Below are 17,190 nucleotides of genomic sequence, written 5' to 3'. Positions count from 1 at the left end.
CTCTCTGACTGTTTGGAGGCCTGTAGTACACTTCCAGCAAAGTGATTGCCCCCTTTTCCCCCTTTTTGTTTTTAAGTTCTACACATTGGGCCTCATTTGAGGAACCTTTTAAGATATCATCCCTCCTTACTGCAGTAATTGACTCCTTGATCAATAGTGCAATGCCTATTTTACACCCCCCACCCTGTCACACCTCAAGATTCTATACCCTGGAATATTGAGCTGCCAGTCCTGCCCTTCCCTCAACCATGTCTCTGTGATAGCAATAATTTCATAATCCCATGTGCTAATCAATGCCCTCAATTCATCTTCCTTACTTGTAAGACTCCTTGCATTAAAATAAATGCAATCTCGTCTTGCATTATTCGCCTGTGCCTTAACAGGTCTATATTTGCTCTGCCTTCCAGACTGATTTAGTTTTTCTTCTATATTTGGCTGTGCAACACCCCCTTACTGTACCTCCACTCTGTATCCCATCCCCCTGGCAAATTAGTTTAAACCCCCCCCCAACGGCACTAGCAAACCTCCCTGCAAGGATCTTGGTCCCGTTCAGGTTCAGGTGCAACCCGTCCGACTTGCACAGATCCCACCTTCACCAGAAACAGACCCAGTGATCCAGGAAACTAAAGCCCTCCCTCCTGCACCATCTCTTCAGCCACGCATTCATCTGCTCTATCCTCCTATTCCTATACTCACTAGCACGTGGCACCAGGAGTACAGAAACACCCCTAGGTTCCTCTCTTCTTGCACCCCTTTAAAATTGTACCATTTAGCTTGTATTGTCTCTCTTCATTCTTTCCACTAAAATGTATCACTGCACACTTTCTTGCATTGAACTTCATCTGCCATATGTCTGCACCTTCCACCAGCCTGTCTCTGTCCTTTTGACGTCTATTACTATCTTTCTCACTGTTTACTATACTTCCAAATTTGTGTCATCTGCAAATTCCAAAATTGTGCCCCTTATCCCCAAGTCCTAGTCATTAATGTATATCAAAAACAGCAGTGGTCCTAGTACTGAACCTTGGGGAACTCCACTGTATACCTCCCTGCAGTCTGAAAAACAGCCAATCACAACTCTCTGTTTTCTATCTCAGCCAATTTTGTATCCATGTTGCTACTGTACCTTTTTAATCCCATGGGCATCAGTTTTTCTAACAAGCTGAATTTTGTGGCACTTTATCAAATACTTTTTGAAAATCTATATACACATCAACTGCACTGCCCTCATCCACTTTCTCTGTTTTTTTTAATTAATTCATGGGACGTGGGTGTTGCTGGCTGGGCCAGCATTTAATGTCCCCCCCCTAATTGCCCGTGAATTGAGTGGCTTGCTCAGCCATTTCAAAGGGCATTTCAGAGGCAACCACATTACTGCAGGTCTGGAGTCACATGTAGGCCAGACCAGGTAAGGATGGCAGATTTCCTTCCCCAAAGGGACATTCGTGAACCAGATGGGTTTTCACAACAATCGACAATGGTTTCATGGTCACTACTAGAGTAGCTTTTTATTTGCAGATTTATTAATTGAATTCAAATTTCACCATCTGCCATGGTGGCATTTGAACCCATGGCCCCAGAGCATTAGCCTGGGCCTCTGCATTACTAGTCCAGTGACATCACCACTATGCCACTGCCTCCCCCTATCAAAACCTCAATCCAGTTAGTCAAGCACAATTTTCCCTTCACAAATCTGAGCTGGTTCTCAGTCCATGCTTGTTCAAGTGCTTATTAATTCTCTTCCAGATTATTGTTTCTAAAAGCTTCCCTCCCACTGACATTAAACTGACTGGCCTGTAATTACCAGCTTTATCCTTCTCCCCTTTTGAACAAGGGTGTAACATTTACAATCCTCCAATTATCTGGGACCACACTGTATCTAATGCCAATTTTAATACTAGTTCTAGTGCTAATACTAATAGTAGTATTAATACATCCAAATAGTAACCGAGCAGTAACATCTGACATATGAGTGACCAAGAGTGAAGAGAAAGCACCTAAAATACATTTGAGGGTGAAGGGAAAGAGGGTGACTGCAGTATTCTGAAGAAGAAACTGAAAGGTGCCTGTCCCTGTAGGGATGAGTGACTATTATAGCCCAACTTTAGAGAGTGGATTGTAAAAAGGATCTGCTGGCTCTGTGCACCATGTACTCAATGTCACTTTCCGTTCATACCAAAAATGTTGGTGCCGTGATATAACAGATGAAAGAACAGAAAGAGCAAATGTCAGCCAAAGCAAAGAATGCAAGCAGCAGTTTAACAAAATATTTCACACCCAAAGGCACGCCTGAGGAGACGAGTGTTGTTGCTGCTCAGTAACCGATGTGTACTTTGTACTGTGCAACATCACAGCGAGCTATCGCTTGACCGTGACATGAAGTTGTTGCTGAGCCATTTTCAGATTGAAAGTTGAGTCAAATAATTCATTGTGGGAGGATAAAATGTGTGAAAGCATTGTGGAAAATGTTTTGCTGCCTCATTCAGTTGTCGTTGGATGATCGGAAAGACAATCAGTCACTTTCTGTAGCAATGAGCACCGCAAATAAGCACATTGTTAAGTAGTAACTGCTGATAATACAATATTTCCCCACGTCCACTGGTGTAACAGAAGGTTTACATCAGGCCATTCGGTCCAACTGGTCTATGCTGGTGTTTATGCTCCATTCGAGCTTCCCCCCAACCTCCTTCATCTCACCCTGGCAGTCTTTGTAAAGCTTGAAAAAACAGAAGATGTTATAAGCAGATATTTTGGATGACAATGGCTTGAACATGTAACCTTAGTGTCCTTTGTGACAGACAATGAGTCCGTTAATTATAAGAAAATCTTTCCATATTTGCTACTTGTAAGCATCACAGCCTAACTTGCTGTGAGCAAACTGCAATGCCCAAGCACAACATAACACAGCCAGGAGTGCAGCTATCACAGAATTGTTACAGTGCAGAAGAAGGCCATTCAGCCCATCATGTCCGTACTGGCTCTCTAAATGAACAATTCCCTCAGTTCCATTCCCCCACCTTCTCCCCATAACCCTGCACATTCTTCCTTTTCATATAACTGTCTAATTCTCTTTTGAATGCTTCAATTGAACCTGCCTCCACCACGTTCTCAGGCAGTGCATTCCAGACCTTAACCACTCGCTGCGTGAAAAAGTTTTCCTCATGTCACTTATGCTCCTCTTGCCAAATACATTAAATCTGTGCCCTCTCATTCTCAACCCTTTAATGAGTGGGAACAGTTTCTCTCTATCTTCTCTGTCCAGACCCCTCATGATTTTGACTACCTCTATCAAATCACCTCTCAGCCTTCTCTTCTCCAAGGAAAACATTCTTAACTTCTCCAATCTGTCTTCACAACTGAAGTTCTTCATCTCTGGAACCATTCTCGTGAATCTTTTCTGTACTCTCTCCAATGCCCTCATGTCTTTCCTAAAAGGCGGTGCCCAGAACTGGATGCAATACTCCAGCTGAGGCCGAACCAGTGTCTTATACAAGTTCAACATAACTTCCTCGCTCTTGTACTCTATGCCCCTATTAATAAAGCCCAGGATACTATATGCTTTATTAACAGCTCTCTCAACCTATCCTGCCACCTTCAATGACTTATGCACATATACACCCAGGTTCCTCTGCTCCTGCACCCCCTTTAGAATTGTACCCTTTATTTTATATTGTCTCTCCATGTTCTTCCTACCAAAATGAATTACTTCACATTTCTCTGCATTGAACTTCATCTGCCACCTGTCTGCCCATTCCACCAACTTGTCTATGTCCTTTTGAAATTTTACACTATCCTCCTCACAGTTCACAATGCTTCCAAGTTTCGTATCATCTGCAAACCTTGAAATTATGCCTTGTACACCAAGGTCTAGGTCATTAATATATAGTAGGAAAAACAAGGGTCCCAACACTGATCCCTGGGGAACTCCAATACAAACTTTCTTCCAGCCGGAAAAACATCCATTAACCACTACTCTTTGTTTCCTGTCACTCAGCCAATTCCGTATCCATGTTGCTACCGTCCCTTTTATTCCATGAGCTACAGGTTTGCTCACAAGTCTGTAGAGCTCTTGCCATTTCGGGCTATGTACACTTCTTGTATTTTACCAAATATTGGTAAACATTCCACAGTTCATCCGTGGTTTTATCTATTAACGTTTCATCCGAAAGATGGTATCTCCAACAGTGCTGCACTCCCTCGGTACTGCTGTGGGAGTGTCCGCCAAAATTATGTGCTCAAGTCTCTGGAGTGGGATTTGGACCAATGAATTAGAGGCAAGAATGCTACCGCTTAGCCATGGCTGACATCTTAATTCCATTTGTACTTTGCATAGCTTCATGGATATTCTTCAGATAGCAATCAAATTGCACAAAAGTGACACATATGGCCAGAAATGTATTTGGAAAATCTGAGAGCCATTTTGAAGAACAGGTAATGTCTTTGATATTCAAGTGAATCAAATTTTGAAGATGTTTGAGAGAAACATTGACTACTTGAAGAAATGTTTCCCCCTTTGAGACAAGTCCCCTGAAGCACTTCACAATGTTTCACAAAGCTGGAAACTGTGGAGGTCCAAAGAGACCTGAGGGGTGCAGGTACACAGATCATTAAAATGTCATGAACAGGTACAGAAAATAATCAAAAAGGCGAATGGAATGCTGGCCTTTTTATCAAGAGGAATAGAATACAAGGGGGTAGGAGTCATGCTTCAGCTATATATCCCTGGTGAGATCACATGTGGAGCACTGTGAGCAGTTCTGGGCTCAATGCCTTAGAAATGCTACATTGGCCTTGGAGAGAGTGCAGTGTAGATTTACCAGAATGATACCTTGACCCCAAGGGTTAAACTACGGAGAGAGATTAAACAAACTACAGTTATATTTCCTGGAATTTAGAAGATTAATGATGTTTTTATCAAAGTTTTCAAGATATTAAGGGGAACAGATAGGGTGGATTGGGAGAAACTATTTCCACTCGTTGGGGAGTCTAGAACTGGGGCATTGTCTAAAAATTAGAGCCAGAATTTTCAAGAATGAGATTAGGAAACAGTCCTTCACTTTCTACTGCAACTGCCAATTGATGCTAGATCAGTTGTTAATTTTAAATCTGAGATTGATAGATTATTAAGGGATTATTGGGGCAAGGCAGGTATTTGGAGTTCGGTCACAGATCAGCCATGATCTTATTGAATGTCGGAACAGGCTCAGGGCACTATTCCTATGCTCCTATGTTTGGTCTGCACACTCAATTCACATTTGAGGATCTGGTGGACCTTGTCAAGGCTACAGGTGTGGCAGATCTGTGTGGAGAAGCATTGTACAATGAATTGTGTGCACTCTGTGGAGTAATGCAAAGCTCTGGGCCATTGATTGAGTGGGTCACAACCAGGCCAATTTCTACTCCATCTCTTCAGAGATCAGTGGAGCACGTGTCAGCTGTGCCTGGAGTAACGCTGCAGGGGAAAAATGATGAAGAATCTATGGGTAGATAGAGAGTGAACCTTGTCAAGGTTGAACTACTTATTCGAGTCAACTCCAAGAAATCATGCTGTGGGTTCCATGAATTCAACCTTGGACAAAAGAATCACCTGAAAACAGCGATGAAGGAATAAAAGGAACACTCCAACCACTACTGCAGTTTAGGCAGCAAGAATAATAGTTCTATTGTTTAGCCTGATTTTTGTGTATTTATCCTCACAAATGTTATTAAGGAACATTTTATCCTGCCTATCCCTACTTTAGCAAACCAAAAGTTGGCAACCCAGAGCAGGCCACGAGCCCGACACTGAGTCACATGTAACATACAAATGCTACACAGACAGACACTTGTGAACATGCTTTTACCTCTTCCTTCGAGAACTGAACAGGTCTGGTCTCTCCTCTCAGGGGCTGTGGCTCCATCTGTGGAATAATGTTACACAAATCATTCAGATCACTATCTAATCAATACCTGGTTGATGCTAAGAGCACATGGGCTGTTATGGAAGGGTTTTCCACAGCAGAACATTGGCCCAAAAGAAGCTTAAGCAAAGTTGCTTACCTGGGCCCAAGCACTTAATTAAGCCTAGGCCTAGGTCTGAACTTAAGAACATACCTGGGCCTTGAGCTTTTGGCTACTGCCAATTAATTGCAGGACTGTGACAAGACGTTTGAACACCATACTTCATATTCAGAGTCAAAGAATCTAAAATTGTGAATGGTCCAAACCATATGATCATGTCTCTTGTTTGAAATGGGAAGATCCGAGTGAAAGGCTGAGACCCAGAGTGCAGGATATCAGCAAATCTGAAAAAAGCAGGAGTGCTGATGAAACAAATCAGAAAGTAGCAATGAGGTGATGCCAAGTTTGGGTTTGACTGCAAGTGGAAGGGAGAACCAAGCAATATGAGGAGTCCTGCAGGTTTGAGCTCCTGGGAAAGAGTGAATTAGAGTAGCAGATTTAGATTTGAACTGAGAGACAGCAGAGAGGAGGATGATGTTGTGGGACAACCTTAAGAGGACCACCTTAAGTAGTTGCAAGTAAAGATCACTAGAGGAAGTGATGTCGTGTTACACATGACCAGGGAATTGTGGACGTAACCTGACAGAATGAGGTGTGTTTCGATGTGGCTCCTGTAGTAGCTGTATGCATATATACTAGTTTTTAAGTTATAATAAAAATCGCATATTCTTTGGATATGGCTTGGAGTCCTGTGAATCTTACAATAATTCACATACCAAAGAACAAGGTAATATTACAGATGAGCTTGGTGAATTGCTGCGGTGTCTCCTGTAGATGTTACATACAACAACCACAGCACTGGTAATGGAGAGAGTTAAATTACCCCAACAGAGTAGATGCAGTAATAATACTTTAAAACAACACATTTAGTAACAATATCCCAACACAGCTCACACAGGGAAATACTCCAATACAGTGATATTACTCCAACACAGTGATAGGAACATAGTAAATAGGAGCAGGAGTAGGCCATTCGGCCCCTCGAGCCTGCTCCGCCATTCAGCTCGATCATGGCTGATCTTCTACCTCAATGCCATTTTCCCACACTATCCTCATAATCCCTTGATATCTTTAATATCTAGAAATCTATTGATCTCTGGTCTTGAACATACTCATTTACTGAGCCTGCACTGCCCTCTGGGATAGAGAATTCCTAAAATTCACCACCCTCTGAGTGAAGAAATTCCTTCACATCTCAATTTTAAATAGCCTACCTCTTATCCTGAGACTGTGTCGCCTGGTTCTAGACCCCACCCCACCCCCCCAAGCCAGGGGAAACATTCTTGCTGCATCTACCCTGTCGAGCCCTGTAAGAATTCTGTTAGTTTCAATGAGATCACCTCACATTCTTCTAAACTCTGGAGAATAAAGGCCCAGTCTCCTCAATCTCTCCTCATAGGACAATCCCTCCATCCCAGCGATTAGTCTGGTGAACCTCTGTTGCACTCCCTCTATGGCAAGTATATCCTTTGTTAGGTAAGGAGACCAAAACTGTACTCAATACTCCAGGTGCAGTCTCACAAGTGCTCTATACAATTGCAGCAAGACTCCTTTACTCCTGTACTCAAATCCTCCTGCAATAAAGGTGAAAATACCACTTGCCTTCCCAACTTCTTGCTGCACCTGCATGTCAGCTTTCAGTGACTTATGAACAAGGACACCCAGGTACCTCTGGACACCAACACTTCCCAATCTCTCACCATTTAAGAAATACTCTGCATTTCCGTTTTTCCTACCAAAGTGGATAACTTACATTTTTCCACCTTATATTCCATCTACCATGTTCTTGCCCATTCACGCAGCCTGTCTAAATCCCCCTGAAGCCTCTTTGCATCCATCTCACAACTCACATTCCCACCTAGTTTTGTGTCATCAGCAAACTTGGAAATATTACATTTGGTCCCCACATCCAAATCATTGATATAGATTGTGAATAGCTGATCCTTGCAGTACCCCACTAGTCACAGCCTGCCAACCATTTATTCCTACTCTGTTTTCTGTCCAATAAATTCTCAAACAATGCCAGTATATTACCCCAATCCCACATGTTCTAATTTAGTTTACTAACTTCTTGTGTCAGACCTTATCGAAAGCCTTCTGAAAATCCAAATACAACACATGCACTGGTCCTCCTTATCTATTCTGCTAGTTATATCCTAAAAAAACTCTAATAGGTTTATCAAACATGATTTCCCTTTCATAAATCCATGTTTACTCTGCCCAATCCTACCATTATTTTCTAAGTGTCCAGTTATCACATCCTTTATAATAGATTCTAGTATTTTTCCTACTACTCATGTTAGACTAACAGGTCTGTAGTTCCCTGTTTTCTAGCTCCCTTCTTTCTTAAATAGTGGGGTTACAATTGCCACCTTCCAATCTGTAGGAACCATTCCAGAGTCTATAGAATTTTGAAAGATAACCACTAACGCATCCACTATCTCTACAGCCACCTCTTTCAACACTCTGGGGTGTAGATCATCAGGTCCAGGGGATTTACCACCTTTCAGTCCCATTAATTTCTTTAATACTACTTTTCTACCAATACCAATTTCTTTCAGTTCCCCATTCTCGCGAGTCCTTTTGTTCTCTAGTATTTCCGGGAGGTTTTTTGTATCTTCCTCCATGAAGATAGACACAAAGTACTGTTTAGTTTCGCTGCCATTTCCTTGTTCCCCATTATAAATTTTCCTGTCTCTGCTTGTAATGGGCCCACATTTGTCTTTGCTAATCTTTTCTTTTGTGCATACCTATAGAAACTTTTACAGACCATTTTTATGTTTCTCGCTAGTTTACTTTCATATTCTATTTTCCCTTTCTTTATCAGTTTCTTGGTCCTCCTTTGCTGAATTCTAATTATTTAAATGCTGGACATTGCCTGTCTACCGCAATACCTTTTAATATAGTTTCCCAATCTACCCAGCCAACTTGCCCCTCATACCATCGTAGTTTCCTTTGTTTAGATTTAAGACCCTAGTTTCAGATTGAACTACATCACTTTCAAACTTAATGTAAAATTCTATCATATTATGGTCACTCTTCCCTAAAGGCTCCTTTAAAATGAGATTATTAATTAGCCCTTTTTCATTGTATAATACTAGATCTAAACTAGCCCATTCTCCAGTTGGTTCCTGAACATACTGTTCGAGAAAACCATCTTGTATAAATTCCAGGAATTCGTCCACCACAGCATTAGTGCTAAGTAGGTTTACCAAGTCTATATGTAGATTGAAGTCCCCCATGATTATTGTATTGCCCTTGTTACATGCACCTCTAATTTCCTGATTTATGCTATGCCCTACATTACCACTCATGTTTGGTGGTCTATAAACAACTCCTACCAATGTTTGCTGCCCCTTGCTGTTTCTTAGAAACATAGAAATATAGAAAATAGGAGCAGGAGTAGGCCATTCGGCCCTTCGGGCCTGCTCCGCCATTCAAAAAAGATCATGGCTGATCGTCTAATTCGGGAACCCTGTTCCTGTTTCTTCCCCATATCCCTTGATCCCTTTGGCATTAAGAAATATATCTATCTCCTTCTTGAATTTATTTAATGACTTGGCCTCCATTGCCTTCTGCGGTAGAGAATTCCACAGGTTCACCACCCTCTGAGTGAAGAAATTTTTCCTCATCTCGGTTCTAAATGGCATACCCCATATCCTGAGAGTGTGACTCCTGCTTCTGGACTCCCCAGCCACCGGAACATCCTCCCTGCATCGAGCCTGCCATCCCAGGAATCAGACTAGTAAATCTTCTTTGCACTCCCTCCATAGCAAGAACATCCTCCCTCAGATAAGGAGACCAAAACTGCACACAATACTCCAGATGTGGTCTCACCAAGGCCCTGTATCACTGCAGTAAGACATCCTTGCTCCTGTACTCAAATCCTCTTGCAATGAAGGCCAACATACCATTCGCCTTCCTAACTGCTTGCTGCACCTGAATGCTTGCTTTCAGCGACTGGTCTCATTGCACGTCCCCCTTTCCCAATCTATCACCATTCAGATAATAACCTGCCTTTCTGTTTTTATAACCAAAGTGGACAACCTCACATTTATCCACATTATAGTGCATCTGCCATGCATTTGCCCACTCACCCAACTTGTCCAAATCACATTGGAGCCTCTTTGCATCCTCCTCACAGCTCACTTCCCCTCCCCCAGCTTTGTGTCGTCTGAAAACTTGGAATTGTTACATTTGGTTCCCTCACCCAAGTCATTAATATATGTTGTGAATAGCTGGGACCCAAGCACTGATCCCTGTGGTACCCCACTCGTCACTGCCTGCCACTCGGAAAAAGACCCATTTATACCTACTCTCTGTTTCCTGTCTGTCAACCAATTCTCAATCCATGCCAGTATATTACTCCCAATCCTATGTGCTTTAATTTTGTACGCTAACCTCTTATGTGGGACCTTATCAAAAGCCTTCCGAAAATCCAAATATACCACATCCACTGGTTCTCTCTTATCTATTCTACCAGTTATATCCTCAAAAAACTCCAGTAGATTTGTTAAGCATGATTTCTCTTTCGTAAACCCATGCTGACTTTGTCCAATCCCTATTTATGCTTTCCAGGTGTTCTGCTATCAGGTCCTTTATAATAGACTCTAGCATTTTCCCCACTACTGATGTAAGGCTAACTGGTCTGTAATTCCCTGTTTTTACTCTCCCGCTTTTTTTAAATAGTGGGGTTACATTTGCCACCTTCCAATCTGTAGGAACTGCTCCAGAGTCTATAGAAGTTTGGAAGATGACCACCAATGCATCCACTATTTCCAGGGCCACTTCCTTTAGTACTCTGGGATGTTGAAGGTCAGCCTGGAGGGTGCCGAAGGATTGCAGGCGCCACTCACCTTGGCGGAGCTGACCAGCGCCATTCACCAGCTCTCGAGGGGCAAATCCCCAGGTGGATCATGAATATCTTGTTGGGACTCTGCACACGCTCAGACTCGGGCCCATGTCGGGCCAATTATATACAATCTGTGTGGAACCATTCCTGTGCCTCCTTCACGGGAGGTTGGCAGGTTTGGCTGTGTGCGGGCCGGGCTTGCAGGTTGTCCTCTCGGCTTACGCCGATGACGTACTCCTCACGGTCACAGATGCCGTTGACTTGCGGAGGATGTGTGAGTACCAGCAGATCTTTTCTGCCATGTCTTCCATGATGTTCAACTGGGAGAAATGTTCCAGACTCTTGGTGGGTCAGTGGCCGAGAGACTCCCTGCTGGAGAAGCTAACATCTTTTCCATGGAGCACCACGCACCTCCTCTGTTTGGGAGCCCACCTGAGCCCTGCTGAGGAAGCATGGCCGGCAAAATGGCAGGAGTTGTAGGCGAAAGTCTCCATGTGGCTTGGGCACTGGACAGGACTGCTACGTGTGCTTTCCTACAAGGGCAGAGCGTTGGTCATAAACCAGCTGGTGGTCTTGATGCTGTGGTACCGGTTGGTCACTGTGGTCCCGCCCCCTGTATTTGCCACCAAGATCCAGAAGAAGCTTGTTGATTTCTTCTGGAGCAAGAGGAAACACTGGGTCTCGGCCCTGGTCCTGAGTCTCCCGATTGAGGAGGGCAGTCAGTCGCTCGTGTGCATCCGTACCCAGGCTGCAACTCTCCACCTTCGGACCCTGCAGAGATACCTGTACGCCAAGCGTCCTCCCATTTGGTGTGCACTGGTGACGTATTTTTTCCACTAGGAGCACTGCCTTCAAGATGACAAACAGCTCCCGGCGGCGAACACAGCCTCACCTCTGAGGGAGTTGCCTGTCCTTTAGCGGGATTTATTCAGAGTCTGGAACTTGGTCTCCTCCAGTTAGGGTGCTTCCCCACTAGCGGGGAGGGCCCTGGCTGTCCGAGTGTCCGGCTCCGGGGACAGACCGAAAGGTGGAGATGTAGCCGAAGCCCCTCACTGTGGGTGACATAGGGGTTCGTGAGTGTGGATCTCTCCTGGCCAAGCTGACCCCCGTTCAGCTGGAACTGCTCTTTGGATCCAGAGCCTGAAACCGTCCTCAGAAGCTGGTCCCACACAACCTGAGCTGCCTCTCGGAAATGCCCTCCGTGTCATTTAACACCACGCGAAGCGGTTTCCTGCATGGGCTGCTCCTGCACACTCTCCACTTCCTCACCCTCATCAGCCGCCCGGGCATGCCATGGCAGTCCGTGCTGCCATCTGGCGGCAAGGGGAAACCCTGGTGAAGGTCTCTCTATGCAGGAGTCCTCGCTCCACCCAAACTGATTCTACGTCTTGAACTTCCAATCTAAGATCCTCTCTCACTAATGTACTGATCTCATCCTTTATTAACAATGCTACCCCCACGTTTTCCTTTTTGCCTATCCTTCCAAAATGTTGAACCTTGAACATTCAGTTCCCAGCTTTGGTCACCCTGCAGCCATGTCTCCATAATGGCAATTATATCATACCCGTTTACTTCTATTCATGCCGTCAATTCATCTACCTTGTTGCGAATGCTGTGTGCATTCACATCGAGTGCCTCTAATGTTGCATTTTTAACATTTTTCCACATTTTGACCCTATTTGATGCTGGCCTTTGTTGCCGCTGCCTTTCAGTTTCACTTGCTACTTTTCTTCTTACCATTATCAGCTTTGTTTCTCTCCTATCAGAAATCCCTGTCAGGTTCCCAAACCCCTGCCAAGCTAATATAAACCCTCCCGAACAGTACTCACAGTTCTCCCTGCAAAGATATTGATCCCAGTCCTGCTAAGCTACAATCCGTCCTCCTTGTACAGGTCCCACTTGCTCCAGAACTAGTTCCAATAGCTCAGAAATCTAAAGCCCTCTCTCCTGTACCATCTCTTCAGTATATTTGCTCTATCCTACTATTTCTGTATTCATTAGCATGTTAATAATACTCCAACATGGTGATAACACTCTAACAAAGTGATAATATTTCCAACACATAGATTATTATCTCAAGACAACACATTCAATAATAGAACAGTAATATTGCCCCATAGTGATAATATGCCAACCTAACACACACAATAATAATGTCCCAACACAGCATACACAATAATAACACATGGCACACATGGGTAATACCCCAACGAAACAAACACAGAACTCATAGTAATAGTACCCCACAGTAATAATATCACATCTCAGTAATAATTCCACAGCACAAGACCTAGTATTAATAGCCTAACGAAACACACAGATCAATAATCCTCCAAGATAGCACAGGACTCTTTACAACATAGCTGAGTAATTTTCTAGTCCCGCCCCAATCCTGTTGCCTTTCAATGCCTGCACCCACTTTCCAGCAGAAATAACTGGGGAACAAACCAAGATGGCTCCGCCATTTAAGAAGATCATAGCTGATCTGTTTGTAACCTCAACTCCACATTCCCGCCTACACCTAATAACCTTTACCCTCTGATCCCTGTGGCACATTACACATTACATCTTGCCAACCAGAAAATGGCCCATTTATGCCTACTCTTTGTTTCCTGTTAGTTCGCCAATCTTCTATCTATGCCAATATGTTACCCCCTACACCATGAGCTTTTATTTTCCACAATAACCTATGATGTGGCACCTTATCAAATGTCTTCTAGAAATCTAAGTACAGTACATCTACCAGTTCCCTTTATCCACAGCACATGTAACTCCCTCAAAGAACTCCAATAAATGGCTTAAACATGATTTCCCTTTCACAAAACCATGTTTTTTTAATTCTTTTATGGGATGTGGGCGTCACTGGCAAGGCCAGCATTTGATGCCCATTCCTAATTGCCCTTGATAACTGAATGACTTGCTAGGCCATTTCAGAGGGAAATTAAGAGTCAACCACATTGCTGTGGGTCTGGAGTCACATGTAGGCCAGACCAGGTAAGGATGGCAGATTTCCTTCCCTAAAGGACATTAGTGAACCAGATGGGTTTTTACGATAATCGATGATAGTTTCATGGCAGCATTACTGAGACTAGCTTTCAATTCCAGATTTTTTTTTATTAATTGCATTTATTAATTAATTGAATTTAAATTCCACCAGCTGCCATGGTGGGATTTGAACTCATGTCTCCAGGGCATTAGCCTGGATGTCCAGATTGCTAGTTCAGTGACATTACGACTATGCCACTATCTCCCCCATTGATTCTGCCTGATTACCTTGAATTTTTCTTAGTGCTCTGATATAACATCTTTAATAATAGCTTCTAACATTTTCCCTATGACAGATGTTCAGCTAACTGGCCTGTAGTTTCCTGCTTTCTGTCTCCCTCCCTCCAATCTAATGGAACCTTCCCGAATGTAGGGAATTTTGGAAAATCAAAACCGACGCATCAACTATTTCACTAGTCACTTCTTTTAAGACCCTAGGATGAAGACCATCAGGACCCGTGTTTTCCATTTTTGTACAATGTCTTTATTGACATTTTTATAAAGGTGTCCCCTTCACCTTTTTTCTTTGCTTTCTTTAAAGCACTCTGTGTACCAACAGTCATTTCAGGCACATTCACATATAGACTTTGGTTTCTGGGTGCCACCTCACCCTCAAGACTTTGTTTCTGGGTGCCACCTGACTTTGCACTAATTCGGTGTGCTGCTTTTATTTTTGGTCCATTTGTTATTATACATGTGCTGTAAAGTTTAGAGAACTTGGAGCTGACAGAACTTTCAGGAATGGTGAGGAGCAGGAGACCTGGCTGATATCCCAACCCCTGGGACTGAGGCTCTTACTGCTGCCCCAGCTAAGATCTAATAATTCAGCTCAGACCAGGCTATTTCTTTTATTGACTTTGTGTTCTAGGTCAACATCGTCCTGGTAATTGAAGCAAATGGTTTTCTGATGTCAATCCTTCCTCACATCCTTCCCCATGGGTTCCAACCTCACTCCAGAGACTCGAGCAAACAATCGGCCGCTACTCATTTTGTTATCTATTATTCCGTTCTATTAACTGAGATTTGAGGTTTCCTGGTACACTCATTTGCATATCTATTGGATTAAGCACAGATGTAAGCAACTGATCCAGCAGGATACTTCTGTGCAGCTTTTTACATGAGCTGTCAGCCTGCCATCTTCAACAGAATACTGTGGGTTAAGAAACTAAGGCAGGAATACTGCTTGGCTCTTTCACCTCTCTCCCAAATTGCTTCACGGCCTGTCTCAGCACTATTTTTTTACACTTGGACAGAATTATGAATATTCAGGCATGTGCCACGTCCAGAGGACAGCTGGGCCTGGCACCGATCCAGAGGAGGCGAGGGCACAGCTACACCCATTCAGACCACTTTGATGTTCTGGATGAACTTGGTGTATGTATTTTTCTTTAGATTCAACTTTATACTCACTTCTTTATCTATGATGATTAATTCTTGGCTAGTTTGTACTTATTTTTTCATGGAATATATTTTCTTATCACCCCTTGTCTACTTCAGTTTGAATACTATTAATATGTTTCCTCCACTTTACCTTCCTTAGCTTCATCCTCATTTGGCATTTTTCTAATCTATTCTTTGGTCTTTGTACTATCCATATCTCTCTCAATCATTATCTTAAATTGTATTATATCGTGAGCACTACTCATTAGTTATCTTGCACAATTACTTCTCTTACTGCTCCAGTTTATTTTCCATTAACTGGGTCAAGTAGAGCTTCCTCCCTTGTTGAGTATCTTGTAGATTGAGTCAGGGCCTATTCATCAAAAGCACCACCCACTTCTCCCTTTTCATTCCCTCTCCCAGCCAGTTTATTTTGGGTTAGTTGAATTTTTCCATGATTTTGATTCTGTGCTTTTTACTAATTTCATAAATATGGCTGATTATTACTCCCTCCACTAACCTGATCAAAGTAATATTCAGGGATCACTTTTATCTGTAAAGTAGTATATTTGATACACTGGATGAGGCCCACAATTAAAACTCTTCACTCTAGACTACAGAACCTAAGCTTGGCTAATCTTAAACTACTGCATCTGCCACAAGAACCTTTTATCTACAGTATTTAAACTGAACCAGCTTTATTTTGGGAAAATTCCCAATGGTTCAGTTGGTGAAGGAAGCCAGTGGCTGAACCACATGGAAGGTCCAGATACAATCTGTGTTGAGTTAGCCGATCTAGGCAGATGTGAGGCACAATTGGCCTCACTGAGCTTCCCATTCCCGATCACTGAGGTTCCCATTCCCGATCACTGAGGTTCCCACTCCTGATCACTGAGGTTCCCATTCCCGATCACTGAGGTTCCCATTCCTAATCACTGAGGTTCCCACTCCTGATCACTGAGGTTCCCACTCCTGATCACTGAGGTTCCCACTCCCGATCACTGAGGGTTCCCACTCCTGATCACTGAGGTTCCCACTCCTGATCACTGAGGTTCCCACTCCTGATCACTGAGGGTTCCCACTCCTAATCACTGAGGGTTCCCACTCCTAATCACTGAGGGTTCCCACTCCTAATCACTGAGGGTTCCCACTCCTAATCACTGAGGTTCCCACTCCTGATCACTGAGGGTTCCCACTCCTAATCACTGAGGGTTCCCACTCCTAATCACTGAGGGTTCCCACTCCTGATCACTGAGGGTTCCCACTCCTAATCACTGAGGGTTCCCACTCCTGATCACTGAGGTTCCCACTCCTGATCACTGAGGGTTCCCACTCCTAATCACTGAGGGTTCCCACTCCTAATCACTGAGGGTTCCCATTCCTAATCACTGAGGTTCCCACTCCTGATCACTGAGGTTCCCATTCCTGATCACTGAGGGTTCCCACTCCTGATCACTGAGGTTCCCATTCCTGATCACTGAGTGTTCCCACTCCTGATCACTGAGGGTTCCCATTCCTGATCACTGAGGTTCCCATTCCTGATCACTGAGGGTTCCCATTCCTGATCACTGAGGTTCCCATTCCTGATCACTGAGTGTTCCCACTCCTGATCACTGAGGGTTCCCACTCCTGATCACTGAGGTTCCCACTCCTGATCACTGAGGTTCCCATTCCTGATCACTGAGTGTTCCCACTCCTGATCACTGAGGGTTCCCACTCCTGATCACTGAGGTTCCCACTCCTGATCACTGAGGGTTCCCATTCCTGATCACTGAGGTTCCCATTCCTGATCACTGAGTGTTCCCACTCCTGATCACTGAGGGTTCCCACTCCTGATCACTGAGGGTTCCCACTCCTGATCACTGAGGTTCCCACTCCTGATCACTGAGGTTCCCATTCCTAATCACTGAGGT

At 43.7% G+C, this 17,190-nt stretch overlaps 1 protein-coding gene across 2 annotated transcripts in view; it reads right to left on the bottom strand.

Annotated features, from left to right (window-relative positions):
• unc13d (unc-13 homolog D (C. elegans)) overlaps nucleotides 1–17,190 on the bottom strand; it is a 308,929-nt gene that overhangs the window by 276,331 nt on the left and 15,408 nt on the right. For both annotated transcript variants that reach the window (XM_068057836.1, XM_068057837.1), the window contains exon 2: nucleotides 5,844–5,900. In XM_068057836.1, the coding sequence (XP_067913937.1) occupies nucleotides 5,844–5,900 (57 nt within the window). The remainder of the gene's footprint in view (nucleotides 1–5,843; nucleotides 5,901–17,190) is intronic.

The sequence above is a fragment of the Heterodontus francisci genome, chromosome 26 (genome assembly GCF_036365525.1).
Source record: "Heterodontus francisci isolate sHetFra1 chromosome 26, sHetFra1.hap1, whole genome shotgun sequence".
Taxonomy (NCBI): domain Eukaryota; kingdom Metazoa; phylum Chordata; class Chondrichthyes; order Heterodontiformes; family Heterodontidae; genus Heterodontus; species Heterodontus francisci.
The sequence above is the reverse complement of the archived record's forward strand: the minus strand, read 5'-3'. Positions and strand labels throughout refer to the sequence as shown.